The sequence below is a fragment of the Pogona vitticeps genome, chromosome 5, assembly GCF_051106095.1.
Source record: "Pogona vitticeps strain Pit_001003342236 chromosome 5, PviZW2.1, whole genome shotgun sequence".
In the NCBI taxonomy this organism is placed as follows: domain Eukaryota; kingdom Metazoa; phylum Chordata; class Lepidosauria; order Squamata; family Agamidae; genus Pogona; species Pogona vitticeps.
In genome coordinates this window covers 94267923-94294312 of record NC_135787.1, presented here as the reverse complement: position 1 = coordinate 94294312, position 26390 = coordinate 94267923, and the positions used below count along the sequence as shown (strand labels likewise).

The 26390-nt window shown below is 42.3% G+C and overlaps 1 protein-coding gene across 2 annotated transcripts in view; it reads right to left on the bottom strand.

The window, feature by feature from the left end:
- The window catches only part of CPZ (carboxypeptidase Z), a 69289-nt gene extending 43423 nt beyond the window's left edge, over positions 1-25866 (bottom strand). Inside the window, exons 1-3 of one of the 2 annotated variants that reach the window (XM_020805774.3) lie at positions 21789-25866; positions 21110-21379; positions 13421-13450 (exon numbers count right to left, since the gene is read on the bottom strand). In XM_020805774.3, the coding sequence (XP_020661433.3) occupies positions 13421-13450; positions 21110-21379; positions 21789-21831 (343 nt within the window). In that variant the 5' untranslated portion in view covers positions 21832-25866. The remainder of the gene's footprint in view (positions 1-13420; positions 13451-21109; positions 21380-21788) is intronic. The other variant, XM_073001014.2, reaches the window with a different exon arrangement.
- Positions 25867-26390: the final 524 nt, after the last annotated feature.

Genomic DNA, 26390 nt, shown 5'->3' with positions numbered 1-26390 from the left:
ACTTAACCTATCTGATGACAATTACAAAATTTGAGAAGAGCTACTTCAGGTTCTGGTTCTCTATGACTGTAGAGGTAAAAGTCAGCACCAATTAATTAGAAGTCAGTGTGACTGTCATGAGACTGGTTTTATAGGCTCTATAGGACATATGTCAGGTTAAAGGGCTGCCTGCCACATTTTGCACTTGGTGTAATTTCTGAACACTGTTCAAAGACAGCTGCATGCACAGCACATAGCAACAATCTAAATGAGAAGGAGGGATCCCTGTGATCAGACTTCTGAACAGGGGAACAGAAATGAGACTTTTGGGTAGAGTGGGCGGCATATAAGTTAAATAAATAAATAAATAAATAAATAAATAAATAAATAAATAAATAAATAAATAAATAAATAAATAAATAAATAAATAAATAAATAAATAAATAACGGGCAAACCTGGGCAAAAGCAGCCTGGCAACTTATCTCCAAGAAGATTTATGGGGGTGCCGGAAATTGGGACGAGTACGAAAACCAGACAAACCTCTAACTGCTGAGCAGAGCCACTTGGAACTCAGCCGGGTTCTGTCTAAATTTTCTTTCTCAGAAGCCAATCTCCTTATTAAGAAAGCAACACACACAGACACATCCTTGAGCTATACTCAGAACAATCTGGCTCTAGAACTTAGGGTAGCAAACACACGTGGCCAGTTAGACATTCAGCCTGTCTGTGCAAGAACTAACACCTGCAGTTTTAAACATTACTGCTTTATTGAAAAGATTTGCTTTAGAAAAGATTTCAGTTGATAGTAAAATAGTTTAGTAGGTACATTTTCATTCAAGACCAACGGAACACTCCACTCCCCCTACTCCAGCTGAAAAAATAAAGAAATGAAACTATGCTAACTAATATAAAGGATAACATAGTCCATCTCACGTGTCTTGGGTCTTCAAAGGCTGATGCTAGATGAAAACCAGTCCATGGTAGGAAAAATAGTCCATTTAGGGAAAAGCACGTGTCTGCCCCTTTCTCAGGCAAACTCCATCTTTCTTCTCTTTACTCTCTCTTCTTCTTCCCAGAATGCCTCCTGGGTCTTGTTGTCCCGCCTAACTTTCTCATGGAGCTTCAGTTGTTATCATTCTTTGTAGCAGAATTATTTTGACTACGAAAGTCTCTGCTCTCTACTCACCTTAGCAACGAGATAACCAGAGAGCGAAGCTTCTCTGAAACAGCATGTAAAACTTTCCTACTACAGAACAGACTTTAAATCAAAATGGATGCTATTGGGACAATCTTAGGACTACATATCCCATTCTAATACACATAAAAACACAAATCATCACAGATACCTATAGATGTTTTCTGCAGTTCTGCTCAACAAACCCATCTTCTGTTTTTCGCCTTGGCTACAGATCAAATTTTCTGCTTATCACTAGGAAAAGAACCTGAAGTTCTGTTTTTAAATTTTTTTCCCCATCATATTGATAGGAATGCAGCACTACTTTTAATTTTGCATCTGAATTGCTGGGGAAGATGAAGATTGCTGCATTGAAGGATGCAAGTCTGTGCTCAAGAGGAACCACAACTCCTTCCAGTTTTCCTGGGTCATGGAGCACTTTATTGTCTAATAAGGAGTCAAAGGCTACAGCATTATAACTCTTTACCTGAAAGTTGAGCTAATGTGGTGTAATAGACAGAGTCATGAACTAGGACTTAGTAGACATGGGTTCAGATCCCACTCAGTCACTGGAAGATTTGTTTGTTTGTTTGCTTGTTTGTTTCTTATATTTTCATACCACTCCATTAGTGCAAAAGCACTATTTTGGGTGGTTTAACAACATGTTAAAACCAATACAAAAACTGAATAAACACTCACACTATAAATACCAAATGGGAACAAAATCATTTACAGAACTGGCAGACTAGGAGATGAACCAACTATCAACCTGGGCCAGTATGAAAGGCCTCCTGTCTAGAGGGAGAGAAACAGGTATAGCTCCTCTGGGAGCTGATTCCATAAGGCTGAGGTCACCACAGAGAAGGCCTTGCTTCTAGTGGAAGACTTTTGGGGCCTCCCTCAGGATGGACACCTTGGTGGAACCTCGTCTGGGAAGATCTGGTGAGTCAGGCAGATGATATTGGGGTCAAATGCTCCAACAAGTAATGTGGTCCCAAACTGTAGGACACTTTAGCAGGATGGCACTGGTAAAATCAATGCTTAAATATCTGAGGGCTTGGTTGGACAGCTCAATTGGAACAGGCTGGATCATGCTAAATAGGGTCTCTCAAGGTCATGCAGATGTCCAGCATGCCATTTGGTGTGATCCTTGCAGCCACATGGTATACACATCTCAACCCCATTTGGTCTTCCTCTCTTTAAAAGAAAGAAAGAAAGAAAGCAAAGACAAATCCCCTCTTTGCCCTCTCCTTCTTCTTTTGAGGAGGAAGCTTTCAAGTTTTTTCCTACAAGGTAGAAACCCTACAAGCACTACACTAATAGGCTTTTTAAAAAAACACCTTTGCCTCCTCCCTCTCTGCCTAGAAGAAGTTTTTAATTTCCCTATATTTTTAAGTGATTAAGCTGCCTGCTTAAGTCACTTAATGATATTGGGAAATTGAAAGCAAATGGGAAATTGGAAGCAGCAGGTTCCATTTTGGTTTAATCCCATTGATTGTGTGTGTTGGAAATGAACCAAAATAGATTGATCCTACCCCCCCCCCAAAAAAAAGAATAATCCCTGACAGGGAGGCAGAAAGTTGTGGGTAGAAATGCTCTGGGGATGGCCTGGCTCGCACTGGCACTTATGCCATCCATTCTTTGGTAAAAAGAGGAAATTACCCTGCCCCCAAAGTGGACCAAAACCAGGACAAATGCTTGTCTGGTCACCATCACAAACCATGAAAACCCTACTGGGATTGCCATAAATTAGATGCAACAAGCCAGCACATGACAAACACCTGGGGGATAGCTCCATTGAATTTATATATCAGCTTCTAAGTAGACATATCAAGAATTGCATCACAAGTCTGCAATCCTCTGTACACAATTCTCAGCCAGTCCAGCTGCATTTAACTTGCTTAGATTAAGTTATAAAGGTTTGGGGGGATGTAGCAAAGGGTATTGCATTTGATAGAACTTTGTTGCTGATAATTTACCACTGCCAACAAGAACTTTGATTTTGATGTTTTTGTTGCCGCAGTGCAGTCATCAGGGAAAAGACTAAAGAAGGGTACTCTTCATCCTGCAGGGAGAGGAGGTTTTGCATACCAGCATATATGTGCATCCACTCAAATTATTTCTCCAGCTGTTTCCTAGTCACTGACCCAGTTTACGCATCAACAGGGAAATGGATACAAAGTAAAAGTTTTCTGTCCAAGCATGTTAAAACTAAAGAAACTGAAAACATCCAACCAGATCCAATGTACAGGGAGAGATGGAATCTCAGGATGTTTTTTAAAGGTTTTATTCATTAAAAGAGCCCTTTTTTTTTGGCTTGTGTATTAATTTGTGACGTTCTTCAGGTCACAAATTAATACATTATATATAATGTATTACTATACTACTAATCCTCAAGGTGTCTTATACCTGTTAGTACCTACAAACATCTCAGGTCATATATTTTAGGGTTTCATGAAGTGGCAAGTGCTAAATGAAGAATTCCTATTATCTCCAGTCAGTGATCAGATGTCAGAATGGGATTCCCTGTATTGGAGAAAGAGAGCCCTGGAGGGAGGAAGAATGGGGCCAGCAGAAGAAGCTTGCAAGCTGAATGGCAAACCTCTGAGGATCTGGCCCACAAGTGGAGGTTCCATATTCTTATGTTAAAGACAGACCGCTGTTATAGTAGGGAAGACATTGACTGGCACTGCAGAACTTCATGGTCATTTGTCCCATAGCTTGGTCCAGGTTGGGGATAGACTGGTTTGTTCCTTTTCCTGCTGACCACACAACATACATGCCATTGCAAACCAGTCCATCCCATGTTGCCTGAATTTTTGGGTCCTTGTCAGGGAGTACTTGGTGTTTTTGTTTTTTCTTTCTCCACCCTCCTCTTTTTTATGCAGGTAGGATCACTCCATTTTGGCTTGGTTCCAACATGTGTGATTGCTGGGATCAAACCAAAGCAGATGGCTGAAGCTTGTGCTCTGCTTAAGCCACTTATCAATCTTGAGAAACTGAAAGTTTTCTTCCTAGTCCACTGCAAAAGAGAAGTTGTGCATTTCTTTTTAATAGCTGCTAATACAATTCATTGCTGATGTGTTGTGTCAGTTGGAAACAATTAAAAAGAAATGGAAATCTTTGTCTCCTTTCCCCTCCTCAGGGAAGGAAGTTTCAATTTTTCAAGATGATTAAGCAGTTTGAGCAAGGCACTGAAGGAGTTATTTATTTTTTGCTGGAAGGACAACAGAGACAGAGCCAACTTGACCTTCCAAAAGAGTGAATTCCACAACCTAGGGCCAGCCACAGAGAAAGCCTCTCTTGTGTTCCCACCAGGCATATCTGCGAAGGCAATAGGACTTAGAGAAGGGTCTCCCCTGAAGATCTTAAGAGTTGAGAAAGTTTATATGGAAAGATATAAACTTCATATAGCCTGGACCCAAACCACATAGAACTTTATAAACCATAACCACACTTTAAATTGGGGACAGAAACAGAGTAGCAGCCAGTGAAGCTACTGTAACAGGAGAGTTGTAAGCCCCTTATTTCTGGGACCAGTGAGCAGCCTGGCTGTGAATGCACACAACTGGGTGACTAGCAAGCTGACTTACCAGGAGGTGGGACGTCATGATAAAGTAGAGGCAAGGGCAGTGTGACCAAATGAGGCATCCACCTTGGCTCAGACATCCAGCTGATAATGGGCAGCAAAAGTGGAGGGTGTAGCCCAGGTGGCCACTTCACAGACATCAAGAAAGTTGACTCCGCTAAGAAATGCCATGGATGTCACTACAGCTGTGGTAGAGTGTGCCCGAATCAGACCTTGCAAGGGTTCACAGGCAAGGCCATATGCTAGACAAATTGTAGAGATAATCCACTTGAAAATGGTTTGTGTGGTGACTGGAGAACCTTTAGAAGGACTGTGGCACCGTGAGCCTCTTGGACCTCCAGAACTCCAGGTTGTTAGTAGGTGAAGGGAAGAATATAGGCAGAACAATGGGCTGCTGTAAATGAAAGTCAGATGCCACCTTTGGAAGGAATGTCAGGTCAGGGTAGAGCGTGACCTTCTTAAGATGGAATTGTAGAAAAGGTGGCTTGATGTGGAGAGTGGAGAGTTCACTGGGCCTATGGGCCAAATGATGGCAACCAGGGAGGTCATTTTCAAAATCAAGAGTCTTTCTGGTGCCATTGCCAAGGGTTCAAACACTGATCATGTTAGGCAATTAAGGACAAGCTGGAGAGACAATTGACAAGTAGGTGGCTTGCATGAAGGACAAATATTCCATAGGCTACGTAAAAATCTTTTGAGTGTGGGATGTCTGAACAACGATTCAGAGTCTGTATTTTGAGGTTGATGAGCCTCTATCACCACAATACAGACCTCAGTGTAGAGTGTGAGCGATCTTGCTGGAAAAGGTGAGAAAGGAAACTAAGAACAGTGTCTACAGTTGTTGGAGTGACAGGTAAGTGACACAAATTTAGAGAAGATGTTCCACTTGTAAGCATATTAAATCTTGGTAGAAGGCTTGCGGGCATAGTCCAAAACCTGCACTATTGAGGGAGTATCCTCCATGCAGTGAGGTGTAGTGTCTGGCGGTCTGGGTGAAAAGTCTTGGCCTGTTTGAGAGTCAACAGGTGTAGGAGCTGCAGAAGGCAGGAAAAAAAATCAAGAGCCATGGGATGGTGAGGATGGCATTGGAATTATCTTGCCAGATTTTGATGATTGTGAGTTGGAGGAGTGGGATGGGAGGGAAGAGGTACAGGAGACTCGAATGCCGAGTGTTCATGAAGGCATCGCCTATTGACACTGGTCCTATTCCTGTCCTGGAACAGTAGTGTGAGCATTTTGCATTCACAGGGAAAGCAAATACATCTACCAGTGGGGTGCCCCAACAGCGGCATAGAAAGTGAAACACATCACTGTCCAGCAACCATTCATGGCTGCATACGTGTAGTCTGCTGAGATGACCTGCGAGAGCATTGTCCTCTGTAGAAATGTGGACTGCAATTGGGTAAATGTGGTGGGCATAGCACTATTCCCACAGTGCCACTGCTAGGTAGAGGAGAGAGAGTGTGTTCCTCCCTGTTTGTTGATATAAAATAAGACCATAGTGTTGTTGGCAGCTACTTGAAGCCTATGTCCTGTGAGAAGGCTTTCAAAAGCACAGAAAGCTTTGATGACAGCAAGAAGTTCCAAATAATTAATGTGAAGCCGTGCCTCTGCATGGGACCACAGGCCGTGTATGGTTGTGTCTTTGCAGTGGGCTCCCCAGCCTGTAGGGCTGGCATCTGTGGTAGCTTGAACAGAAAGATGGAGGGTTTTGAATGGTCTGCCTACATGGAGGTTGTGAATCTTGTCCCACCAAGTAAGCTGGAATGCTAGCTATTTCATAACTGTGAGAGGTTTGGAGGGATGATCCACCATGGGGTCAAAAAGGGCAAGATACCACACCCGGAGAGATCACATCTTTAGATGGGCGTGTTGGATATCTATGGTGGTGGAGGCCATGAGGTCTAAGAGATGCTGGATTAGATGTACTGTAACAACTGTGCTGGGTAGGAAAAAACAGAGGAGAGAATGAAGGCTTGTTTGTCTCTCCTTCAATAGAAAAGCCCAGCCTTGTGTGGAGCTGAGGACTGCTCCTGTGTATGTGACTCATTGAGAGGGCTTGAGGATTGACTTGGAGAGGTTGATCTGCAGCCCCAGATCTGTCAGAAGGGATAGAGTTAGCTCGACATCCCAGTGTGCTTTGGTGTGAGACAGGGATAATAGAAGCCAGTTGTCTAAATATGGGAAGACACTGATTCCTTCAAGATGGAGGTATGCTGAGACCAGAGCGAGACATTTTGTAAAGACTCTTGGTGCCATGAACAAGCCAAATGGGAGGGTTCTGAACTAGTACACAGATCCTTGGAGAGCAAATCTGAGGTATCTGCAGTGAACTGGTTGTACATGTATGTGAAAGTAAGTGTCCTTCAAATCTATGACCACAAACCAATTGCCTTATTGGGGTAATTGGATGGTACCGTCCAAAGTCACCATCTGAAAGTGTCATGGAGTAATGTAAGAGTTGAGGCAGCAGAGTTCTAAGACGGATCATAGTCCACCATCTTTTTTCAGAACCACAAAGTGCTGGCTTTGTTAATTTTTGCAGGCCTAGCAGGAATTAGTTTGATGTGCTTCTCCTAAACAGAAGAGGCACTGAGAATGCCCATCTGATGAAATAATTTTGTTCAGGCAAGGCACGAACAGTTTGAAGGGGCGCGAAGAGGTCATAAAAATGGGGGCCTAGAACCAAGAAGGGGGGAATAGGGGGAATAAAGTCCTGGAATCCTGCCCCTTCTCTTGTTTTATTTATTTATTTATTTATTTATTTATTTATTCATTCATTCATTCATTCATTCATTCATTACTCACTCACTACTTTAAGGAAGGTCCAAGTAAAAGGAGGAATCCTAATACTTTCTTCTTTTTAATGAACAGAGCTTTGTTGCTGAGATGCTGCTGCAGCGGCAACAAAAAAGGAACTGACATAGGCAGGGCACATACAACAAGGGGAGGCCCAAGTGAACATGCACAAAAGCTCTAGAAGTTTCTGAGAGTCTCTGCACAGGTGCACTAAAACCCAACTGTGTGCATTCACAGAGATGACAAAGAGAAACCTAGATATCCAGGGCCAGGGATGAATCCAGGAGTAATCAAAGTTGCAAACCTAAACTCATGAGGATTTTCTCCATCCATTATGGGTTAAATCCCTATTCCCCGATTTGTCTTTCACTTAACCACAAGTACTTCTGCTTTGTCTGCATTGACCTTAAATTATTGCCCTTCACTGATACCAGATGCCACTTTAAAACTGAAACAATATCCTTCAATTTGAATGGAAAGGAGAAATAGAGTTGAGTGTCATCAGCATACTGGAGGCACTGAAGCCTCAAACTCCAGACAGTTTTTCCCAGTAGTTCCATGTCTATGTTACATAGGATGGGAAACAGAAACAGAACGGGACCCTGAGGGACTGCACAGGCTGGTGGCTACGAGTGAAACAGGAGTCCCTCCGCACCACCTTCTGAGCTCAACATTTCAATAAGGATTAGAACTGTTGAAAACAATGCCTCCAACAAGCATCCTAGAAAGACAGCTCAACAGGGACACACTACTTTTGTCCAGTTAATGGTCTAGGTTATCCACCACGATGATCAAAGTCATATCTTACTCACAATCAACCCTGAAGTCTGAAATTGATTTGAATATCCCATCTCCCCCCCAAAAAACCCTTATAACTGAGAAGCCACCACATGCTTCAATACATTGCTCCAGTATGGTAGGTTTCAAAGAGGTTTTTTCAGCCAATGGTCTTACTATTATCTCTTTTAGGCATGCTGCAACCTTGCCTTACTGTAGGGATATATTTGCCATTCCCCTTATCCACTCAGTCAGTTCATCCTGCCAGCAACTTTTGTAAGTTAGGAAAGGCAAAGGTTCAACACACGTGTGGTTTCAGCTGCCCAAGGAGTCTATTCACATCTTTGGGCTACATAAAGTGACATGTATCCATTATCATAGGACAATAAGATACCATTGTTACATCCATAGCACTTGCATAAACTAAGCGTCCATGTTAGGGAATATTTCATCTGCACAGCATTGTGAAGTTCTTCACAATGAATAGTTGAATGGTCTGCATCCTGTTCTTGAGGGCAATCATATAACAGGCCCTTGATTATTCAAAACAGCTTCATTGAAAGGCTCTGTTCAGATGCAGAGGCAAGAGAGAAGGATAATAGCCACAGCCATGGTCACTGTTACCCCATCCCAGATATCAAACAGGACATTAATAGGACCACCTGCCAAGGTGAAAGGACTCACCAAGAACCATAAGGAAAGCATTTGAATCCATAAACATCCTTGGCCTTAATCAGTTCCCTGTCTTTGCTACTCTTGGGGGCCATAAAAGCATTTTTACATACCTCAGAAACATTACGTCCCCTCCCCCCCCCGGATTTGCCTTAACCACTTGAATCATCTCATCTGAACTGTTTTTCTGACTTGGTTGATTTATCCAGAAATGATATCATTAGTATGGTATGAAGTAGAAACTTGTATTGCCTTTATTGGAAAGTGGTGTTGTCATGATCACATTCCATTCCAGATGTTGTGTGTTTAAGATGCACTATTACTTATTTTCCAGCCCTGGTCAATAAAATTCTCCTCATCCATTGAATAAGTAATTTAGGGGGGAAATGATGAGGACTCAGTGGCCTGGTTTGAGCAAAACAGCAAACTGACAGAAGAGCTTTGTATTGGCTTCTTCCTCTATATACAGTGGTGCCTCGCATAGTGATGTTAATCGGTGCGGCAAAAATCACCACTAACCAAAAACATCGCTATGTGATTTTAAAAACCCCATTGAAACGCATTGAAACCCCTTCAATGCGTTCCAATGCGGGGAAAACTTACCTTTAAGCGAAAATCCTCCATACGGCAGCCATTTTCGCTGCCCAGTAAGCGAGGAATCCATCCCAAAACAGAGCGGGTGGCCATTTTTTTCCGGTGGCCATTTTGGAACCGCTGATCAGCTGTTGGAAAAAAATCGCTATGCAAAAATCGGTAAGAAAAATAGCTTACCGATCATCACAAAGTGATTTTTTACCATTCAAAACATCATTATGTGATTGCTTTTGCGATTGCAAAAACCTAATCGCTATCCAGATTTGTCATTAAACGGGGCGCTCGTTAAGCGAGGCACCACTGTACACATACTAGGCAAGCATAAATTGGGTGAACCATTACAGTTAAAAACAAGCTGTGTTTTAATGAATCCACAACTCACCTCCCAACCAGAATTAGGAACCACAGTTTTAATAAATAAGTACTGGGGTTTCTTCTCAGATCCCTGGCCTTGGACCCTAGTACCACTTCTTGAATGGTCCACTTTGTGGACCAAAGGTTCCCTCTGCTGCATCCCATTTATTCCCCAAAGTATCTAAATTATCATTTGTCAAATGCTGGTAAGTATGAGGTGATTGGATAACTAGTGAGATGGCAGAAAAGGTGAACACTATCATTCATGGAATGCATGCAATTGTTTTGTTTCTATTACTCCTTGTCCCTTCCAGTCCAAAGTATGCTTTCCAACTGGCAAGATATGAAGCAATATTTAATTATGTTCAGATTATCTGACTTGCTAAGCAGTCCAGAAATAGATATTGTAATAATGTGGTTAAAGTGAGCAGTAAAAAGGGAAATGTGCCTTTGATGAGAAAAAAACCCAAAAGGGATATTGTTGCTCAGAACGTACACAAGAGACTTGCAGCTTAGTTTTGTCTATAGTCATATGAAAAAGAAAGTATACCTTTTTTGAATTCTATGGTTCTATGTATGAGGACATAATAAAAATCATCTGGTCCTCAGCAGGTCTGAAAATCAATTAAATACAACCTCAGATGAATAGCCACACATGACATATGCCACTGTGCCATGATTTATTTTACAAAAATGAAGTCATGGTGTAGAAGCCATGTGTGAATAACTAAGTACATTTTATGATTCAATAGCTTGTAGAACCACCTTAAGCAGCAATAACTTGAAGTAAACATCGTCTGACTTTATTGATCTCTCACATCACTGTGGAGGAGTTTTGTCCCACTCTTCTTTACTAAATTGCATCACTTCACTGTGGGCATTTGTTTAAGGCCCCACCACAGCATTTCAATTGTGTTGAGGTCTGGACTTTGACTGAGCCACTGCAGCACCTTGATTCTTTTTGTTTTTTTCAGATTTTTTGTTATAGATTTGCTGAAGTGCATGGGATTATTGTCCTGTTGCATGATCCAATTTTGGCCAAGCTTTAGCTGTTGGACAGATGTTCCTACATTTGACTCTAGATTACTTTGGTATATACAGTAGATTCAATAGTCAACTCAATAACTGCAATATTGTTTTGCAGCTCCTGTGGCTGCAAAACAAACCCAGATCATCACCCCTCCACTACTTTGTTTGACAGTTGATACGAGGTGTTTGTGTAAATATGCTGTGTTTGGTTTTTGCATAGCACTTTGCATTATCTCCAAACTTCTCTACTTTGGACTGTCCAAAGGACATTGTTCTTGAAGTCTTGTAGTTTGTCCAGATGCAACTTTGCAAACCTAAGTCAGGCTGCCATGTTCTTTTTAAAGAGAAGAGGCTTTTTCCTGGCAACCCTTCCAAATGAACCATAACTGTTCAATCTCTTTCTAATTGTACTGTCATTAATTTTAACATTTCACATGATAATAACTGAGGCCAGTTGAGTCGGAGATGTAACTCTTTGTTTGTTTGTTTGTGTTTGTTTTTTGTAGTTTCTCTGAGCATTGCACACCCTAACCTTGGGATGAATTTGCTTTGACGTCCACTCCTAGGAAGACTGGTAACTGTCTTGAATGTTTTCTACTTCTGAATAATCTTCACTGTAGAAAGATGCACTTTAAATTGTTTGGAAATGGCCTTATAACCCTTCCCAGATTGATGGGCAGCAACAATTCTAACTGTATATATACGTATAATGTTCCACTGGGCAGCGACTTCAAAAAAACTTTTTTGAAGTGTTGTGAACGCAGGGCGTTGGGACGAATGTCTCTGTGTGCCCAACAGAAACGAGGCAGCCAGGCCGGCACGGAAGAAAACACTCTATGGCAACGCTGCTGTAACTTCCACTCATTGAGAAATGCATCTCTGCTTGCATCAAGCCTGGCTTATGTCCCGCCCCGAGAGTCATATAACTCACCGTGATTGGTAGGTTTGTTCAGCTCTGCACACAACACTGTGAAGTGCCATACATATCAAAGTCGTGGGCCGCACTAACATTAAACTTTCATAATAAGGCAGGGGCCACAAACTATTGACCCGTGGGCTGCAAGTTTAAGACCCCTGGTAGAGGATTCAGGACAGGCTTGATAGCATACACTGTTCTGAGCTCTAACACCTTACTACTCCTCCTCACAACTACTGCTCAGCCATCTACAGTGTCTGCTCCCTAAGGTAGTTATTTCACTGTTCATAATGCCACAGTTGGACTTCCTCATAAACACCTACGAGACACCCAGGATCCATGTATTGCAACTGTTGTTCATGGCTCTTTACAGGTCCTGCAGGCCCCATGTTCTTGGCATCTGTGACTGAGTTTGGGGGTGGGGAAAGGGCAAGATGAAGACAGGCCATGATGTGGCTAATTCCCTAGTTGCTGTTCTGGCTGAATGCTCAGCTTTGTAGTACCTTTATTCTGGGTTCGACTCTCAAGACCTCGCTTCTTCTTTTGCCCCTGATATGACGGTATATTTTCCACTCTTCAGGGATGCACTAAATGAGAGGGAACATTTTTGCCTTTCCTGTGATGGGGATGAGGCCTCCCTCTTCCACTCCCCGATCCAATGACCTCTACAATGATCCACTCAAGTTTGCTGCTGCCTGTATCTGCCTGTGGCTGCCCTTCTGCCTTTTCCTCTGTCTTATTGTCAGAAAACTCTCCCCCATTCTCAGAAGTCTTTATCTCTATGCTGGAGTGCACAACATGCTTAATTTGAAAGGATATTCCTGAATTTTTCCTTTGAAGTCTGAAATAATCAGGCTCTCAGCTCACGTACTAGTATTCACAGTGTCTAGATGTTATTCTTTTGGAAGGAGAACAGAAATATTGCAATGCATTCATATAAAACAAGAAGTGGTGTACAGGTATTATGCCAAGTTAACCTTCTGTATCAGCTGAAGCCTCGTTGATTCTGATCAAGATTACATGTGAGAAGAGCAACATCTCAGGGGCAAGACTAATGTGCTCCCTACTTCATGTATTAATTCAGGTTACAGAACATCTGAACAGAATTTAGTCACCCAGTAGAAAGAAGTCATTGCAATCATCCTGAAGGTTGCATAAATATAACCAATGTGTGTGATAAGGAGAAAAAATCAGGTAATGGGGTGTACTATTTGGAAAATAGGCTAATAGCTGCCAAGCTATTAGCCTATTTTCTAAGCTTGGCAGAATTCTTACAGTATTTCCAGATAGATGGCTCCCAGCACTTCAAGGAGGGTTTTTCATTGTTCTTTTAAAGCACCATTATGCGGCTAGTCTGTCTTTCCCTCCTTGTGATATTTTTATTTGTTTAAACATTGGGAGAATATGGCTACAAGCTGGCACTACCTTCCACACACCCTGAAAAATTCTGTCAATAATGTAGAAAAATTGAACAATAAAAGCTTAATGTAGAAGCACCTTTTCACTTCAAAAGGGGGGGAATCATGAATAGTTTACCTTTATTGTCTGCTGGATTTTGACACTGGGCTGGAAGAAAGAAAAAAAGAACCAGATCATTATGAAATGAGAGAAAAAGTGACTGCTTCAAACCGCAGTGTGTTGGGTAGAATTTTAAAACTATTATACTATTTCATTTCAGCCTCCCTTTGTAAGGTGATCAAATGATCACCTTATAAAGCTTCCTTCATATTGTTACATCTGCTGTATCTGTACTTACCTGCTGGGTAATCATGGAATACTTACCACTCTATCAACATACAAAGACTATCTAATCAATGTATGAAGTGTGCCTGAATACATTGAATTGCTCCCATTAATTGCAGTGCCTTACCATGAACCAGTTGGGCTCCAATACGAACAATAAGTCTGCATATCAAGAGATTCCAGGCAGGCAGTGCTGCCCTGGTCTCCTTAAACCAAATGAGGTTTACAGTCCATCTTCAAAGAGCACTTTGAAATTCCTAATAACCATTTGCCTGAAAGCTGTTTGGCAAGTGTAAATTTGATGCTTCATTTTGTGTCTCTGGCATCCTGATCTGGGGGTCTCCCCCCTTTTCCTCACAATGGTTGATATACTGTATATTGTGCTAATGAGAGAGATTTATATGGTCCTTAACAGCTGAAACGTGCATAGTTTAAAGAGATGGAGCATCTGGACTCAGGAGTTTGATTCACTCTTTTACAAAATGAATCAAACTATAGAACAGCCAGCCTGTGTGGTCTTGAGCAAGATTCACAGTCCCAGAGTACCCCAAAAGAAGGGAATGGTAAACCACTTCTGACTTCTGTATAACTAGAATATCCTGGGAAGGGTCGCTGTGAGTTGAAATTGACTTGATGGCACATAATTATAATGTATAAACGACAGCTTTTCTGTATTTTGTAGCTTTAGTAAATATGGAATGTCCATAATGCAAGACATTAAATCCCAAGGTTTTGTGCTATGTGAATTTCTGTTAAGAAAAGGTATGATAATTTAACATCACATAACACTTCTGGGCAAAGAAAGATTTGCAACAACTACTAATTTGATTGTTTAGTCTTACTCACAGTACAATAAGGGTGGAAGTAACAAGTGGGGTACCCCAGGGCTCAGTCTTTGGCCCTGTGCTCTTCAACATTTTGATTAATGACCTGGATCAGGAGATCCAGGAAATGCAAATCAAATTTGAGGATAATACAAAATTGGGTGGAATAGCTAACACCCTGCAAGACAGAAATAAAATTCAAAACAATGTAGATAGGCTTGAAAACTGGGCTGAAAAGAACAGAATGAAATTTGACAGGGAGAAATGCAAAGTGCTGCACTTAGGAACAAGAAACCAAACACACAGTTACAAGATGGAGGATATCTGGCTGCTCAGCAATACTACAAGTAAGAAGGATTCTGGAGTCCTTGTAGATCACGGTTGCATTAAGAGAAGTATAGTTTCCAAATCCCATGAGATACTAGTCCCCCTTTATTTGGCACTGGTTAGGCCTCATCTTGAATACTGTGTGCAGTTCTGAACACTGCACTTCAAGAAGGATGCTAACAAATTGGAACGAGTTAAGAGGAGGGCAACAAGGATGATCAGGGGGCTGGAAACCAAGGAAAGATTGAAAGAACTGGGCATGTTTAGCCTTGAGAAAAGAAGACTGAAGGGAGATATGATAGCACTTTTCAAATACTTGAAAGGCTGTCATACAGAGGAAGGTTCTTGATCATCCCAGAGTGCATGACATGCAACAATGGGCTCAAGTTACAAGAAACCATATTTCGGTGGAATATCAGGAAAAACTTCCTGTTAGAGCAGTACAGCAATGGAACCAATTGCCTTGAGAGGTGGTGAATGTTCCAACACTGGAGACATTCAAGGTAAAGGTAAAGGTTGCCCTTGACATTTAGTCCAGTCGTGTGCGACTCTAGGGTGTGGTGCTCATCTCTGTCTCCAAGCCATAGAGAGAGTGTTTTGTCCGAAGACAGTTTCTGTGGTCACGTGGCCAGCACGACTAGACACAGAACACCATTACCTTCCCACTGAGGTGGTACCTATTTATCTGCTTGTTTTTACATGCTTTCGAACTGCTAGGTGAGCAGGAGCTGGGACAAGCGATGAGAGCTCACTCCATCACGTGGATTCGATCTTACAACTGCTTGGTCTTCTGACCTTGCAGCACAGAGACTTCTGCAGTTTAACCGACAGCGCCACCACATCCCTTTCAAGGGACATTCAAGAGAAATTTAAACAACCACCTGGACTTGATGGTCTTATAGGTCCCTTTCAACTTCATGATTCTATAAGATGTAGACATGACTAGAAAACTAAAATAAAGCTCAGTGATTGGCTGCCAAATCCTGAATAGCACCAACAATTCATGTCTTCACAGAGGACAGGCGGAAACAGAGAGGGTCAAAACCTATTCAGTCTATGCTTTCAAAGATAAAACATTATACTTGTAATTTGTTACAAATTATACTTTGTAACATTATACTTGATTGGAAGTTTTGGGTTTGTTTTTTGTTTGTTTGTTTTTAGCTCAAAACCCCACACAGAAGTTGTTGTGAGCTTTTAGTTGGCCTAACAAAGGTATCATGACGACATGAATTTCGATTAGTTTATACAGCTTTCCATCCAGCATTAGGGGTTCAATACTAATGTAGCAGTGTAAGTACCGTAATACCCACTCTTTGTCACTAGGTTGCACTACACAGCAGATGCAGGGAGCTGAGCTGTTCCCCAACGTCTCATGTCCTTGATGCATTGCACATGCAGCGGAGGACAGATTTGCACATCACTGCAGGCTGGGAATAATTTTAATTCTTCTCCTCTCACAGTAGTGGAGGACATATTTTAATGCAAAATTGTGTGTTGGTGCTTATACAAATTTGTCAAACCCTGAAAATATAAATCTTTAGAACAAGATTTCTAGGCAATCTGCAACTCTGCAGGATTAGTCCAGTTGGGGACCAGAAGTGGAGGCTGATTTATAACAGTAAATCAGTGGGAATCTCGAGCTGGGTGCTTTTGAAAATCTTACTTGAAAAGTTTTGTCTGCTTACTCTGTGTGTGTGTGTTTTGTCTTGCAACTGGTCCAGCACCGAGAAGAAACCATCTGCTTTAACAGAAGTCATGTGATTTCTTGCTGAAAGTAACACTTGCATAATTTTATGAAATCCATGCATCTCATATATTGGTGAAAGCTAACATGTTAGATTGCAGACAAGCAGTCCTCTTTTAAAGAAGAAATGACTGCCACTGGGTACAGGGTTCAACTATTGCTGGATGTTTCCTTTTAATTTCTACTTTTGGATACTGAGAGCCAGTGTGGCACAGTGGATAGAGTGTCAAACTAAGACTCAGGAGCCCTAGATTCATACCCCATTCTGCTCTGGAAAGTTACCTGAACATCATAATGGTAAACTGCTTATTGAACACCTCACAAATTCCAAAAGTACTATTATGGTTGCCATAAGTCAGAATCCAGTTGACAGCACTAAGGCCAGGATGGTATTGTAGAGAGAGCACAAAACTGGGGCTCAAAATTCAGATTCCCTTTGGCTACTGATACTCCTTTGGGTACCTAGTGTGGTGCAATGGATAGACTAATGAATTAGGATTCAGGAGACCTGGGTTTGATACCCTGATTCTGTCATAGAAACTCGCTGCTGGTGGTTGGAAGTGGTGAAACTACTCCTTAAATACAGTGGTGCCCCGGTAGACGCTTACCCCGCATGATGTCGAAATCGCTTGATAATGCTTCCAATGGGGGAAATCTGCTTTACGTAGATGATAGACAAGACCATTAACCAATGAGTGTGGTGACAAAAGGGGGAAAGGGGTGTGTGAAATATTGTGGCATATTAGAGACTAATAATTTTATTTCAGTATGAGCTTTCATGGATCAAAGCCCACTTCCTCAAACTCTGAAGTTTAAATGAGTGACTGGTATATTTTTATAGATCCCCATAATCAGGTAAGGAGACAGGTAATAGACAAAGCAAGAGTGAACTGTTAAAACAAGAATGGGTCTATCAAACTGTAAATGGCTCAACAGGTAGTGGGGCAGGCTTTGCAAGATGGTTGCCCTTGTTGCTCCCCATCTGCACCAGTGCTATTTAGGAGGAACAGGGAAGGGGAGGAATAAGATTTGAAAGCAACGTTCATCTCAAAAGTTAGTAGGCGGGATTATATAGGAGAAAATAGCTCGTTGGGATATTTTGGCATGCTGCATTTGAGAATGACACTAGGTGGAAGGCATGATGGAGGAAGCAAAATGGAGAACAGAGAAACTGTCTCCAGTGGTGACGGGAGCAGTAGAGTATATCAGTCTGCATAGCTTTTGTTTTGTTTTCCTTTTCTTTTTTATTGTGTTAATGTAATTGTAATAAATGTTTTGTGTATTTTGATTAATTAAAGGGGGGAAAGTAAGCAAAATGGAGGCCGGACTGCCAACACAGTTGCTGTTGCTGCCACTTGCAAAAACAATATGAGGAAAAATCCTGGGAACAAAAAACAAAGATATTGAGCTCCACCCCTGAGAGGTTGTTGGGGAATTCCTCTTTCCCCTGGAGACCTTTGATAAAATTGCCCCCCCTCCCCTTGTTTCTGTACACACATGGAGAATTTCAAACAGCCATTTGTGGACAGCTTTAATTGTTAAGTAACCAGTGATGGCTTCAAAATGTAACCTATACTTTAAAGTTAAGTGCTATATTCATGCAGAAAGAAAAGAAAAACAATGCAAGGAAGAAACTGAGTTTTTATGTTATTTTATGCCTTTTAGGATGTAGTCCAGATATGGCAAGTGAGGCACTTCAGAATTTGGAAAAGTAGGACAGTTTGCTTCACGACTGCTTTGCTAGCACCATTCCTCATATACTACTGGAATCATTCCACTGACAAAGGTACAGTAAGGGCACTATGGCATCATTTTGTGAATGTCTGTGTGTTGGAGTGCTACTGTGGAAATTCCTCGATCAGCCAGCTATTGGCAGTTCTTTCTGCCCTGAAATTCCCCACTCCTACCCTGCGGTAGAAATTTCTCATAAAGGCTGCTACAAAACCAAACTGGAAAAGAATACATTAAACAATGTTTGTTTCCTCTCGTAATGCTTGGAAATGTGATCCTAAAACATGTTGCATTACCTTGTGCTGGTACATTAGAGAGAGAGACTTGGAGGCTAATAAGAGGAACCAACATTTTTCTTCCCACATGCTAGAATCTCCAACAGGACAATCTTCACTTAGTCACAAGAGGCCTCTGTGACCAGAGCACTTTTTAGCCTGTTTGGCTGCTACTTCAGCCAAGACCATAGCCTAGACTGGACTAGTTTTGCTTCAGTTACTCATGACCTAGTAACATCCCATTCTTAGCTGCTAAGCACCATGTAGAATGCAATTGCAGTGCTAGTACTTCACCACCTGTAGTGGTTCTCAGTCCATTTCCAGGTCCAATTCAAGATGTAGTTTTTGACCTTTAAGCTCCTGCATGGCATCGGGCTTAATAGCCCAGTGGTCTGGAGAACTGCTGAGCCACAGATTGGGAGTTCAATTCTTGTGTGGCTTACATAAGAAAAGCCCATTTGCCAAGCCTTGGGCAAATTGCCAAGTACAGTGATGCCTCGCAAGACGATTGCCTCACAAGACGATTAATCCGCAAGATGATTAGTTTTTGCGATCACTGTTGCGCTTCGCAAGACGATGTTTTCTATGGACGATTTTTGCAAGACGACAATTTTTCCCCATTGGAACGAATTAAGTAGATTTCAATGCATTCCAATGGGGAACCACATTTTATTTATTTATTTATTTATTTATTTATTTGATTTTTACCCCGCCCCTCTAGACCATGTCTACTCGGGGCGGCTTACAAAATAAAACAAAACAGTATAAAAATATATAAAATCATAAAATTACATATTTCAATTTAAAACAATTAATTTTACAAAGCAATGTTTTCTATGGACAATTTTTGCAAGACAACAATTTTCCCATTGGAACGCATTAAGTAGATTTAAATGCATTCTAATGGGGAACCGCGTTTCGCAAGACGATGTTTTCACAAGACGACGTTTTTCGTGGAACGAATTAACATCATCTTGCGAGGCACCACTGTACAAGAATACCCCAAAAGGAGGTATGATAAACTGTTTCTGCATACTTAATATCTAGGGAACCCTGGGATGAATCACCATACATCAGAATGGATAACACTCCATTATTAATTTCTGTAGAGGGCCTCTGCCCTATACACCAAGAATTCTCTCTCTTTACATGCATATACCTGGATCTTGAGATGGACTTCAGAGACTTTTCTTTGACAGCCTCCACTGAGTGAGATGTGGTCAGTAGCCACATGAAATCACTTTTCCAGTGAGGACACCCTGGCTATAGAATTACCTCCTCTGAGAAGCTCACCTGTTGCTTCATTTGATATTATTCAAAGTATTTTAATTTTCTAGGTATTACAGTATGTTGTAACTTGAAGGTCTTTTTATTCTCCATTAACGTTTTAATTGTTCTGTTTCTTGTTGTGAGATCCTGAAATACAGGACATCCTGTATCCTGTGGTTTTTAATCTGTATTATCATTTGCCTGCTTTATGAGCCAGTAGTTTGATGCCTTATAAAATGCCTGTAAAGTTTGCAGTGAAAACCCAAGTCAGTGCTGTAGCAAACACAGCATCCAGTGCATCTCTCTCTTCTTACTTGACTCCTTCTCCGGGGCAAACCCTTGCTACTATTTCAGGCTGCCCAGGGAAGCCAACCTCACTTTTCAGAAGACTCCATGGCTCCAAGAGATTCACAGAATCCCATGAAAGGGACTTTGGTCTCCACCTGTTGGTACTGCCTTCTGCAGCAGTCCTGTCCCAAGATCTGGTGTAGAGAGCCGGCATCTGTTCGCCTGGCACTGTAGTTGGCACCCTTTAAAAAGATCCCAGGTTCCAGAAGTGGATTGAAAGACGAAGACCACTGAATGACAAGTGGAGGGGGCATCTAATATTTTTAATTAACCATAACCCTCTCCCAACTGTAGAGTAACAGAGGCAAAGGTGTAAGAAAACCCACAGAAGAGTTTGCATTTCAGTCCAGAGTGGCTGAAAACCTTCGGCTGGGGCAGCTGACCTTCTTCTCTTCTTGAAAGGTAATGCCAGTTCCAGATAGGGCTCCCTCTTTGCTGCCATGTAGACATTTTGGTCCAGACCCAGTTAACCCCATCCTTTATTGGTGCCTCTCAAGAACCTGGGGAATGAATGACACGTGTTGCTCTTGGAGACAGCCGCCCTTCCCGGCTATCATAAGCTGCCAGCAGATACGGAGAAGATCATAGGGTACAGGCACTGAATTACAGAGGAGATATTTTCCTTTGTTTACTGTCCGGCTGCTCTATTCTTGGAAGGAAGACAAGGACAAAGATCTTTTGTCTCTTCACGTACCTCCAGCTCAAAACGTTATGAAGGCTGTCTAAATCAAGCACACCCTGCGAAGGAAGCGCTCAGCTCTTCCGCCTAGAATCTTGAGAGATCGCGGTCTTCTTTAGTGTAAGCGACCACCACCGGATACCGTTCTCGTTGTTTTCCTAGAAGGACTCCCGCCGCCCTCTCCCCTTCTTGGCCACCGGCCGGGGCGGGCTGGGGGCCAGGGCTCCCTCCCTTCCCCTTCCCCTCCCGCAACCTCGCGCTTAGGTGCTCTTCGCGGCTTACCTTGGGTTCCCGGGCCCGGCGGGCAGGCGGCGGGGGCGGCGGCGGCGGGATCCAGGAGGCTGAGCAGAGCCACCAGCACCACCAGGACCGGCGGGCGCTGCCGGCGGGCCATGCTCGCGGGGCCCCTGGGTGTGCGGCCGGCGCCGTGATGTGGCATCCCCCGGCCGGCGGCTCCTCCGCTTTGGGAAAGGAACGGAAGGGCGCTGCAAGTGCATGCTCGCATATTATGGGATATACGGCTCGGAGATCGTGTTACAACTGCTGGTATTCCTGGGTAGAAAAACGGCTTTTAAGAGCCTGGGCGAGGAAGCTTTCCTGCCGGTTGCAAGGCGCGGCGGCGGCGCCTTGCCGGCTCCCTTCGTCTGCCAGCCCCGCGCTCTCTCTCTCGCCCGCTCGGGTCTCCCCGGCCCACCAGCAAAGCACCGTGGCCGCCGCGGCCGGGGAAGAGGCGGCCTAGAAGAGCTCCGGGAAGGAGCGGGCGCTGAATTCGAAGGCGGCCAGAAACGCTTGGCGGGCTCGCTTCAGGCACCACAAAAAAAGGACACCCGTGTTGGGTTTCCTGCAGGAGGCTAGCAGGGCGCCCCCGCAGCCCAAGGCCACCGCGGCTCCTCTCCGGGCGGCGGACCCCCCCTTCTTCCTTTCCCACCCGACGGCGGGACGCCCACGTGGCCCCACGAACCTTGAAAAGGCAGCAGGCTCTGAACAACGATGCCAGGCGGCATCCAAACCAGCTTCCCCCGGGTTTTTTTTTAAAGCTTCCTCCCAGAACTCTCCACCCCCTCGTTTATTTTACCTGCATGATCAGGTGTGACGCCCCATACTTTTTGTACTCCTTGCGTGACTGGCCCGTATTCTAGCGTTCAGCGATGTATGGATTTTATGATTTCTTGGTTTTTATTCATTCATTCATGCTTCTTTCTTGGTCACCCTACTGATTCAAGAAATGCTTTGCTTCCCACAATAAATCCACATTTTCAAGCACTCTTCGTTATTCTTGCCTGTTTTAGAATCCACAGTTTATATGAGAACTTACAATACAAAGCAACAATTTACATTTGCAAAGTCAACGGTTCTGTTGCATATTACAGTCCTCATCTCAAGGAAGCTACTCTTAATTTTACTGATGTGGTTATTACGTCACTATTAATTCAGCCAAATTTGAATTTTATGGCAACAGGACCCATATCTTTATTTTAGATATTTAACTGCATTTCTTGAGTTGCTTGCTTTTTACTGATTATCACAGACTTGGATTTTTTAACATTCATGTTTACAAAACATTCACTATTTATTTGATGTTATTCTCAAAAAAAATTTTTAAAAAGTTATTATGTATTTTTAAAAAGCACCTGTTAGTAAAACAGTGCTGATAATACAAAATCTTAGCAAAATTGTATTTAATCCTGAAGCAATACATACAAAGAATGATTCCATTAGTCACGTTTAGTAATGAAAGCAAGATGAAAAGGTAATCCGCTCCAACTCAAAGCATAAAAACGAAGATTGGGAAAGGGTAAAACCAAGAAAGAATGGTTTAAACAGTTAGTCCAGTTCTACAGTACTAATTTAGGAGACTTGTGAGCCAAGTGTTATATGTAGCAATAAACATTGGCCACCTGAACTGTTCTGTGCCCAAATAGGGACACCCAGATTGATGCCTGCCCTTCCCTTTGCTCTTTCGAAACCTCTCCAACCCAATACTTGTCAGGGCCCACCCATGCCAGTATTTGTGCACTTTCAACTCTCTAGAACTCCAAATGCTTTAATCAATGATTTTACAGCAGTAAAGTCATGGAAAATTCATTTCTAAGACAATGAGCATACTCTTCACTTATGCTGTAAACTCAGCATCCTCCTGAGTTTTTCCTTCTCTATCCCCACTTCTAGAGGGACATGGTGGCGCTGCGGGCTAAACCGCAGAAGCCTGTGCTACAGGGTCAGAAGACCAAGCAGTTGTAAGATCGAATCCACGCAACAGAGTGAGCTCCCGTCGCTTGTCCCAGCTCCCGCCAACCTAGCAGTTCGAAAGCATGCAAATGCAAGTAGATAAATAGGGACCACTTTGGCGGGAAGGTAACAGCGTTCCGTGTCTAAGTCTCACTGGCCATGTGACCATGGAAGATTGTCTTCGGACAAACGCTGGCTCTATGGCTTGGAAACGGGGATGAGCACCGCCCCCTAGAGTCGAACACGATTGGGCAAAAATTGTCAAGGGGAACCTTTACCTTTACCTTTTTATCCCCACTTCTAATCACAATGCATGAATGCTGTGTTTAACATGGGATCTGTGAATGTGCCACTCTGCTCCACTAATTCTTCCTGGCTTTTTGCCTCATGCTGGAAATACACAAATACCACTGACTTCATTCACTTTTGCACACTCACCTGAAAACAATGCACAGCCGGACTTACTTTTAGAGGGAGAAATACACACAAGAGAGCCTTGTGAGAAATCATTATATTAAAGTATTATACTAAGTTGTGTAGTGCCTTAAAGATCAACATGTTTCTAACTGCATGACCCCACCATTCCTTCTCATACTGCAGCTGTTGGGAAAATTTTTGGAAAACGGGAATGAGAAAACATGTTATTTCTTTCCTTTACCCAGAAACCTATGTTGAATAGCAAGCAGAAGTATTAAACTCCTGGTCTAGTCAACCTGTGTTTACTATTTGGAGGAGCTAAATTCTGGAACACTATTTTTCCTCTGTTATGTGAAACAGCCGAACCCTAAGATTTCCAGAAAAACTATTACTGTTCTCACTTTTGAAGACCTTTTGTACACTTTCTCTCACTGGCTCTGCCTGTTTGTTTACATGATGGACCATGCCACATAGCTTCAGTATGTCACAGGCTTGTTGTTTATGTTGTTTTCCAGAAGCAGCTTAAGAAAGTATTCTAAGTATTGCTCCAATCAACAATCAGTCACCATCCCTCCCATCTTTATATGTATCTTGAAATAGCCCAGGTCTGTTATCATTACATTTAGAACAAACAAAAGCAATCAAGCATAGGGTTAAGCTGATACTGATTACTGTTCTGCAACTTTCCCCCCAAATCATAACCATAAATGGAGCTTATGGGCTAGTTTGAGAACTGTTAATTTATATGATTTAAAATTGTTATGTTTGTATCATCTGTGCTATATTTTATCCATTTTAAATGGTAAATGTTTGTCCATTTAAAATGAAGCCCCCAAATGATGTTTACTACTAGTTAACCTAAATAGCAACTGGTATGTTTAAATGGTGCCACATATTTTTGTTCTAGCTTTGATGGGAAGGCATTTTTCCTAAAGAAATATAATGTATAGGCAAATCATTTCAACATGCTACATATACAACGAACATTTATTAAAATATTGTATTTGATATTGTAGAAACAGATTTTGAACTCTAAACTTAGCCAGCTGAAATTCCAAGTATCGCACCAAAAACAAACATCCACATTGCCCATCAAATCATTACACTAACACGTAAGGGGCTCATTTTCAAACTTTCTTCCACATTCTTGAAAGCAAGCCTTTACTCGCACCTCAAAAACAACAAAAATTACTGCCTCCCAATAGACATTCCCAAATGTCCTAGTCCCAGTTGAGGCTGTGTATACTCAATTTAAGTGCACATGTCTAGCCCCTGTAGACCCCACATGTAGGTTTAAAAGTGATAATAAGGCAGAGTTGTGTTTTGCCTCTTTCCTTAATTGAAGTGTATGCAGAGGGAACTAGGACGAGACAATGGTAGACTACGCTTCCAGGGCTGCTCATTTTCTGCTGGATGTTTGGCAGGGAACAGAAGAAAGGCAGCCAATAAACCAGATCTTGTTGAGAGAGTGGACATTTTTACAAAAATCCATGGGTAGAAGCGGAGAAAGCAGTTCTTATGGATGGCTGATCTACAGTGGACCCTCTACTTAAGGAATTAATCTGTATTGGAATGGTGGCTGCAAGTCGAAAAGTCTGTAGGTCGAATCTCCATTGACCTACAATGCATTGAAAACCGATTAATCCCATAACCAGCGGTTTTTATTCTATTTTTGTTCCATTTTGGGTTTTTTCTGATCTGTTAAGTCGATTCTCCGGCTGCAAGTCGAATCTAAATTTTGCAGCCAGAGGAGTCTGTAACTCGAAAAGTCTGTAAGTCGAGCCGTCTGTAAGTCGAGGGTCCACTGTATGTGGATCATGATTAGGTCAAACCTCCCATCAGTACAAAAAGTCAGCTTATTAACATATTTGGTATGTTCAACAGTACAGTATATAATCAATATATTGATGTGGATTTGCTTTTGTTTTTCTAGCTGATAGTGCTATTCATTCTCTGGAGGAGGGAAGATGTGTGCAAGATGTTAAGTGCCATAGTTACTAACTGTATTATCGTCACATCATGAATGAACAAAAGTTGATATCATGGCTCATTTTGTGCTGCTTGCCCAGGGATGCAAAATTACTAGTAATATCTCTGGAGGTAGCCCTCCAGATGTTTTTGGTCTTCAACTCCCATCATCCTTAAGCAGCATAGCCAATGTACCAGACTGGTAGTTACAGTCAAACAACATCTGGATGGTCATATGTTGCTCATCCCTGCACTTAGAATAAAGAAATCTGTGACATAGTTCATAACTGGTAAGTGGAATAAGTAGAGGATAAGTGGGGAAGAATTCCTTTTCAGTCCATAAAAACAATCAGGCCAAAATTTATCAAGAACAGTAATAATTTTCAACAGTTTAGAGCAGTGGTTTGCAACATTGGGCCCCAGATGTTCTTAGACAAAAACTCTTAGAAGCCTTCACCACTAGCTGTGCCAGCCAGAATTCTGAGGCTTAATAAAAAGGAAGGGGAAGCGTTGCTCTCTTCCTTTTTGCTTAGCTCCATGTCTTCTCAAAAGGCATGGGGCGCTGGGCTTAGCAAAAAGAAAAGGAAGTCGTTGCTGCCTTCCTTTTTGCTAAGCTCCGTGCCTTTTCAAAAGGCAAGTGCCTTCTCAAAAGGCAAGGAAAAGCTGCAGTCACTTTGACAGCTGCTTGCCTTGCCTTTTGCCAAGGCACGGGGCTTAGCAAAAAGGGAGCCGTTTGATCCATGCTTTTTCTAATTTGGGGTTAGAAAAAGGGGGGGGTCATCTTATACATTGGGTCATCTTATAAACAGAAAAATATGGTATGCCCCATTAAACAAGCCCTAGGCAGTAATCTAATTGTTATATTTTGTATTTAATGAAGTTTCTGCCTTGCCCTCAAAGACAGCCTAGACATAATACAGTAGTCTAAACCACACATGACCAGAGCATG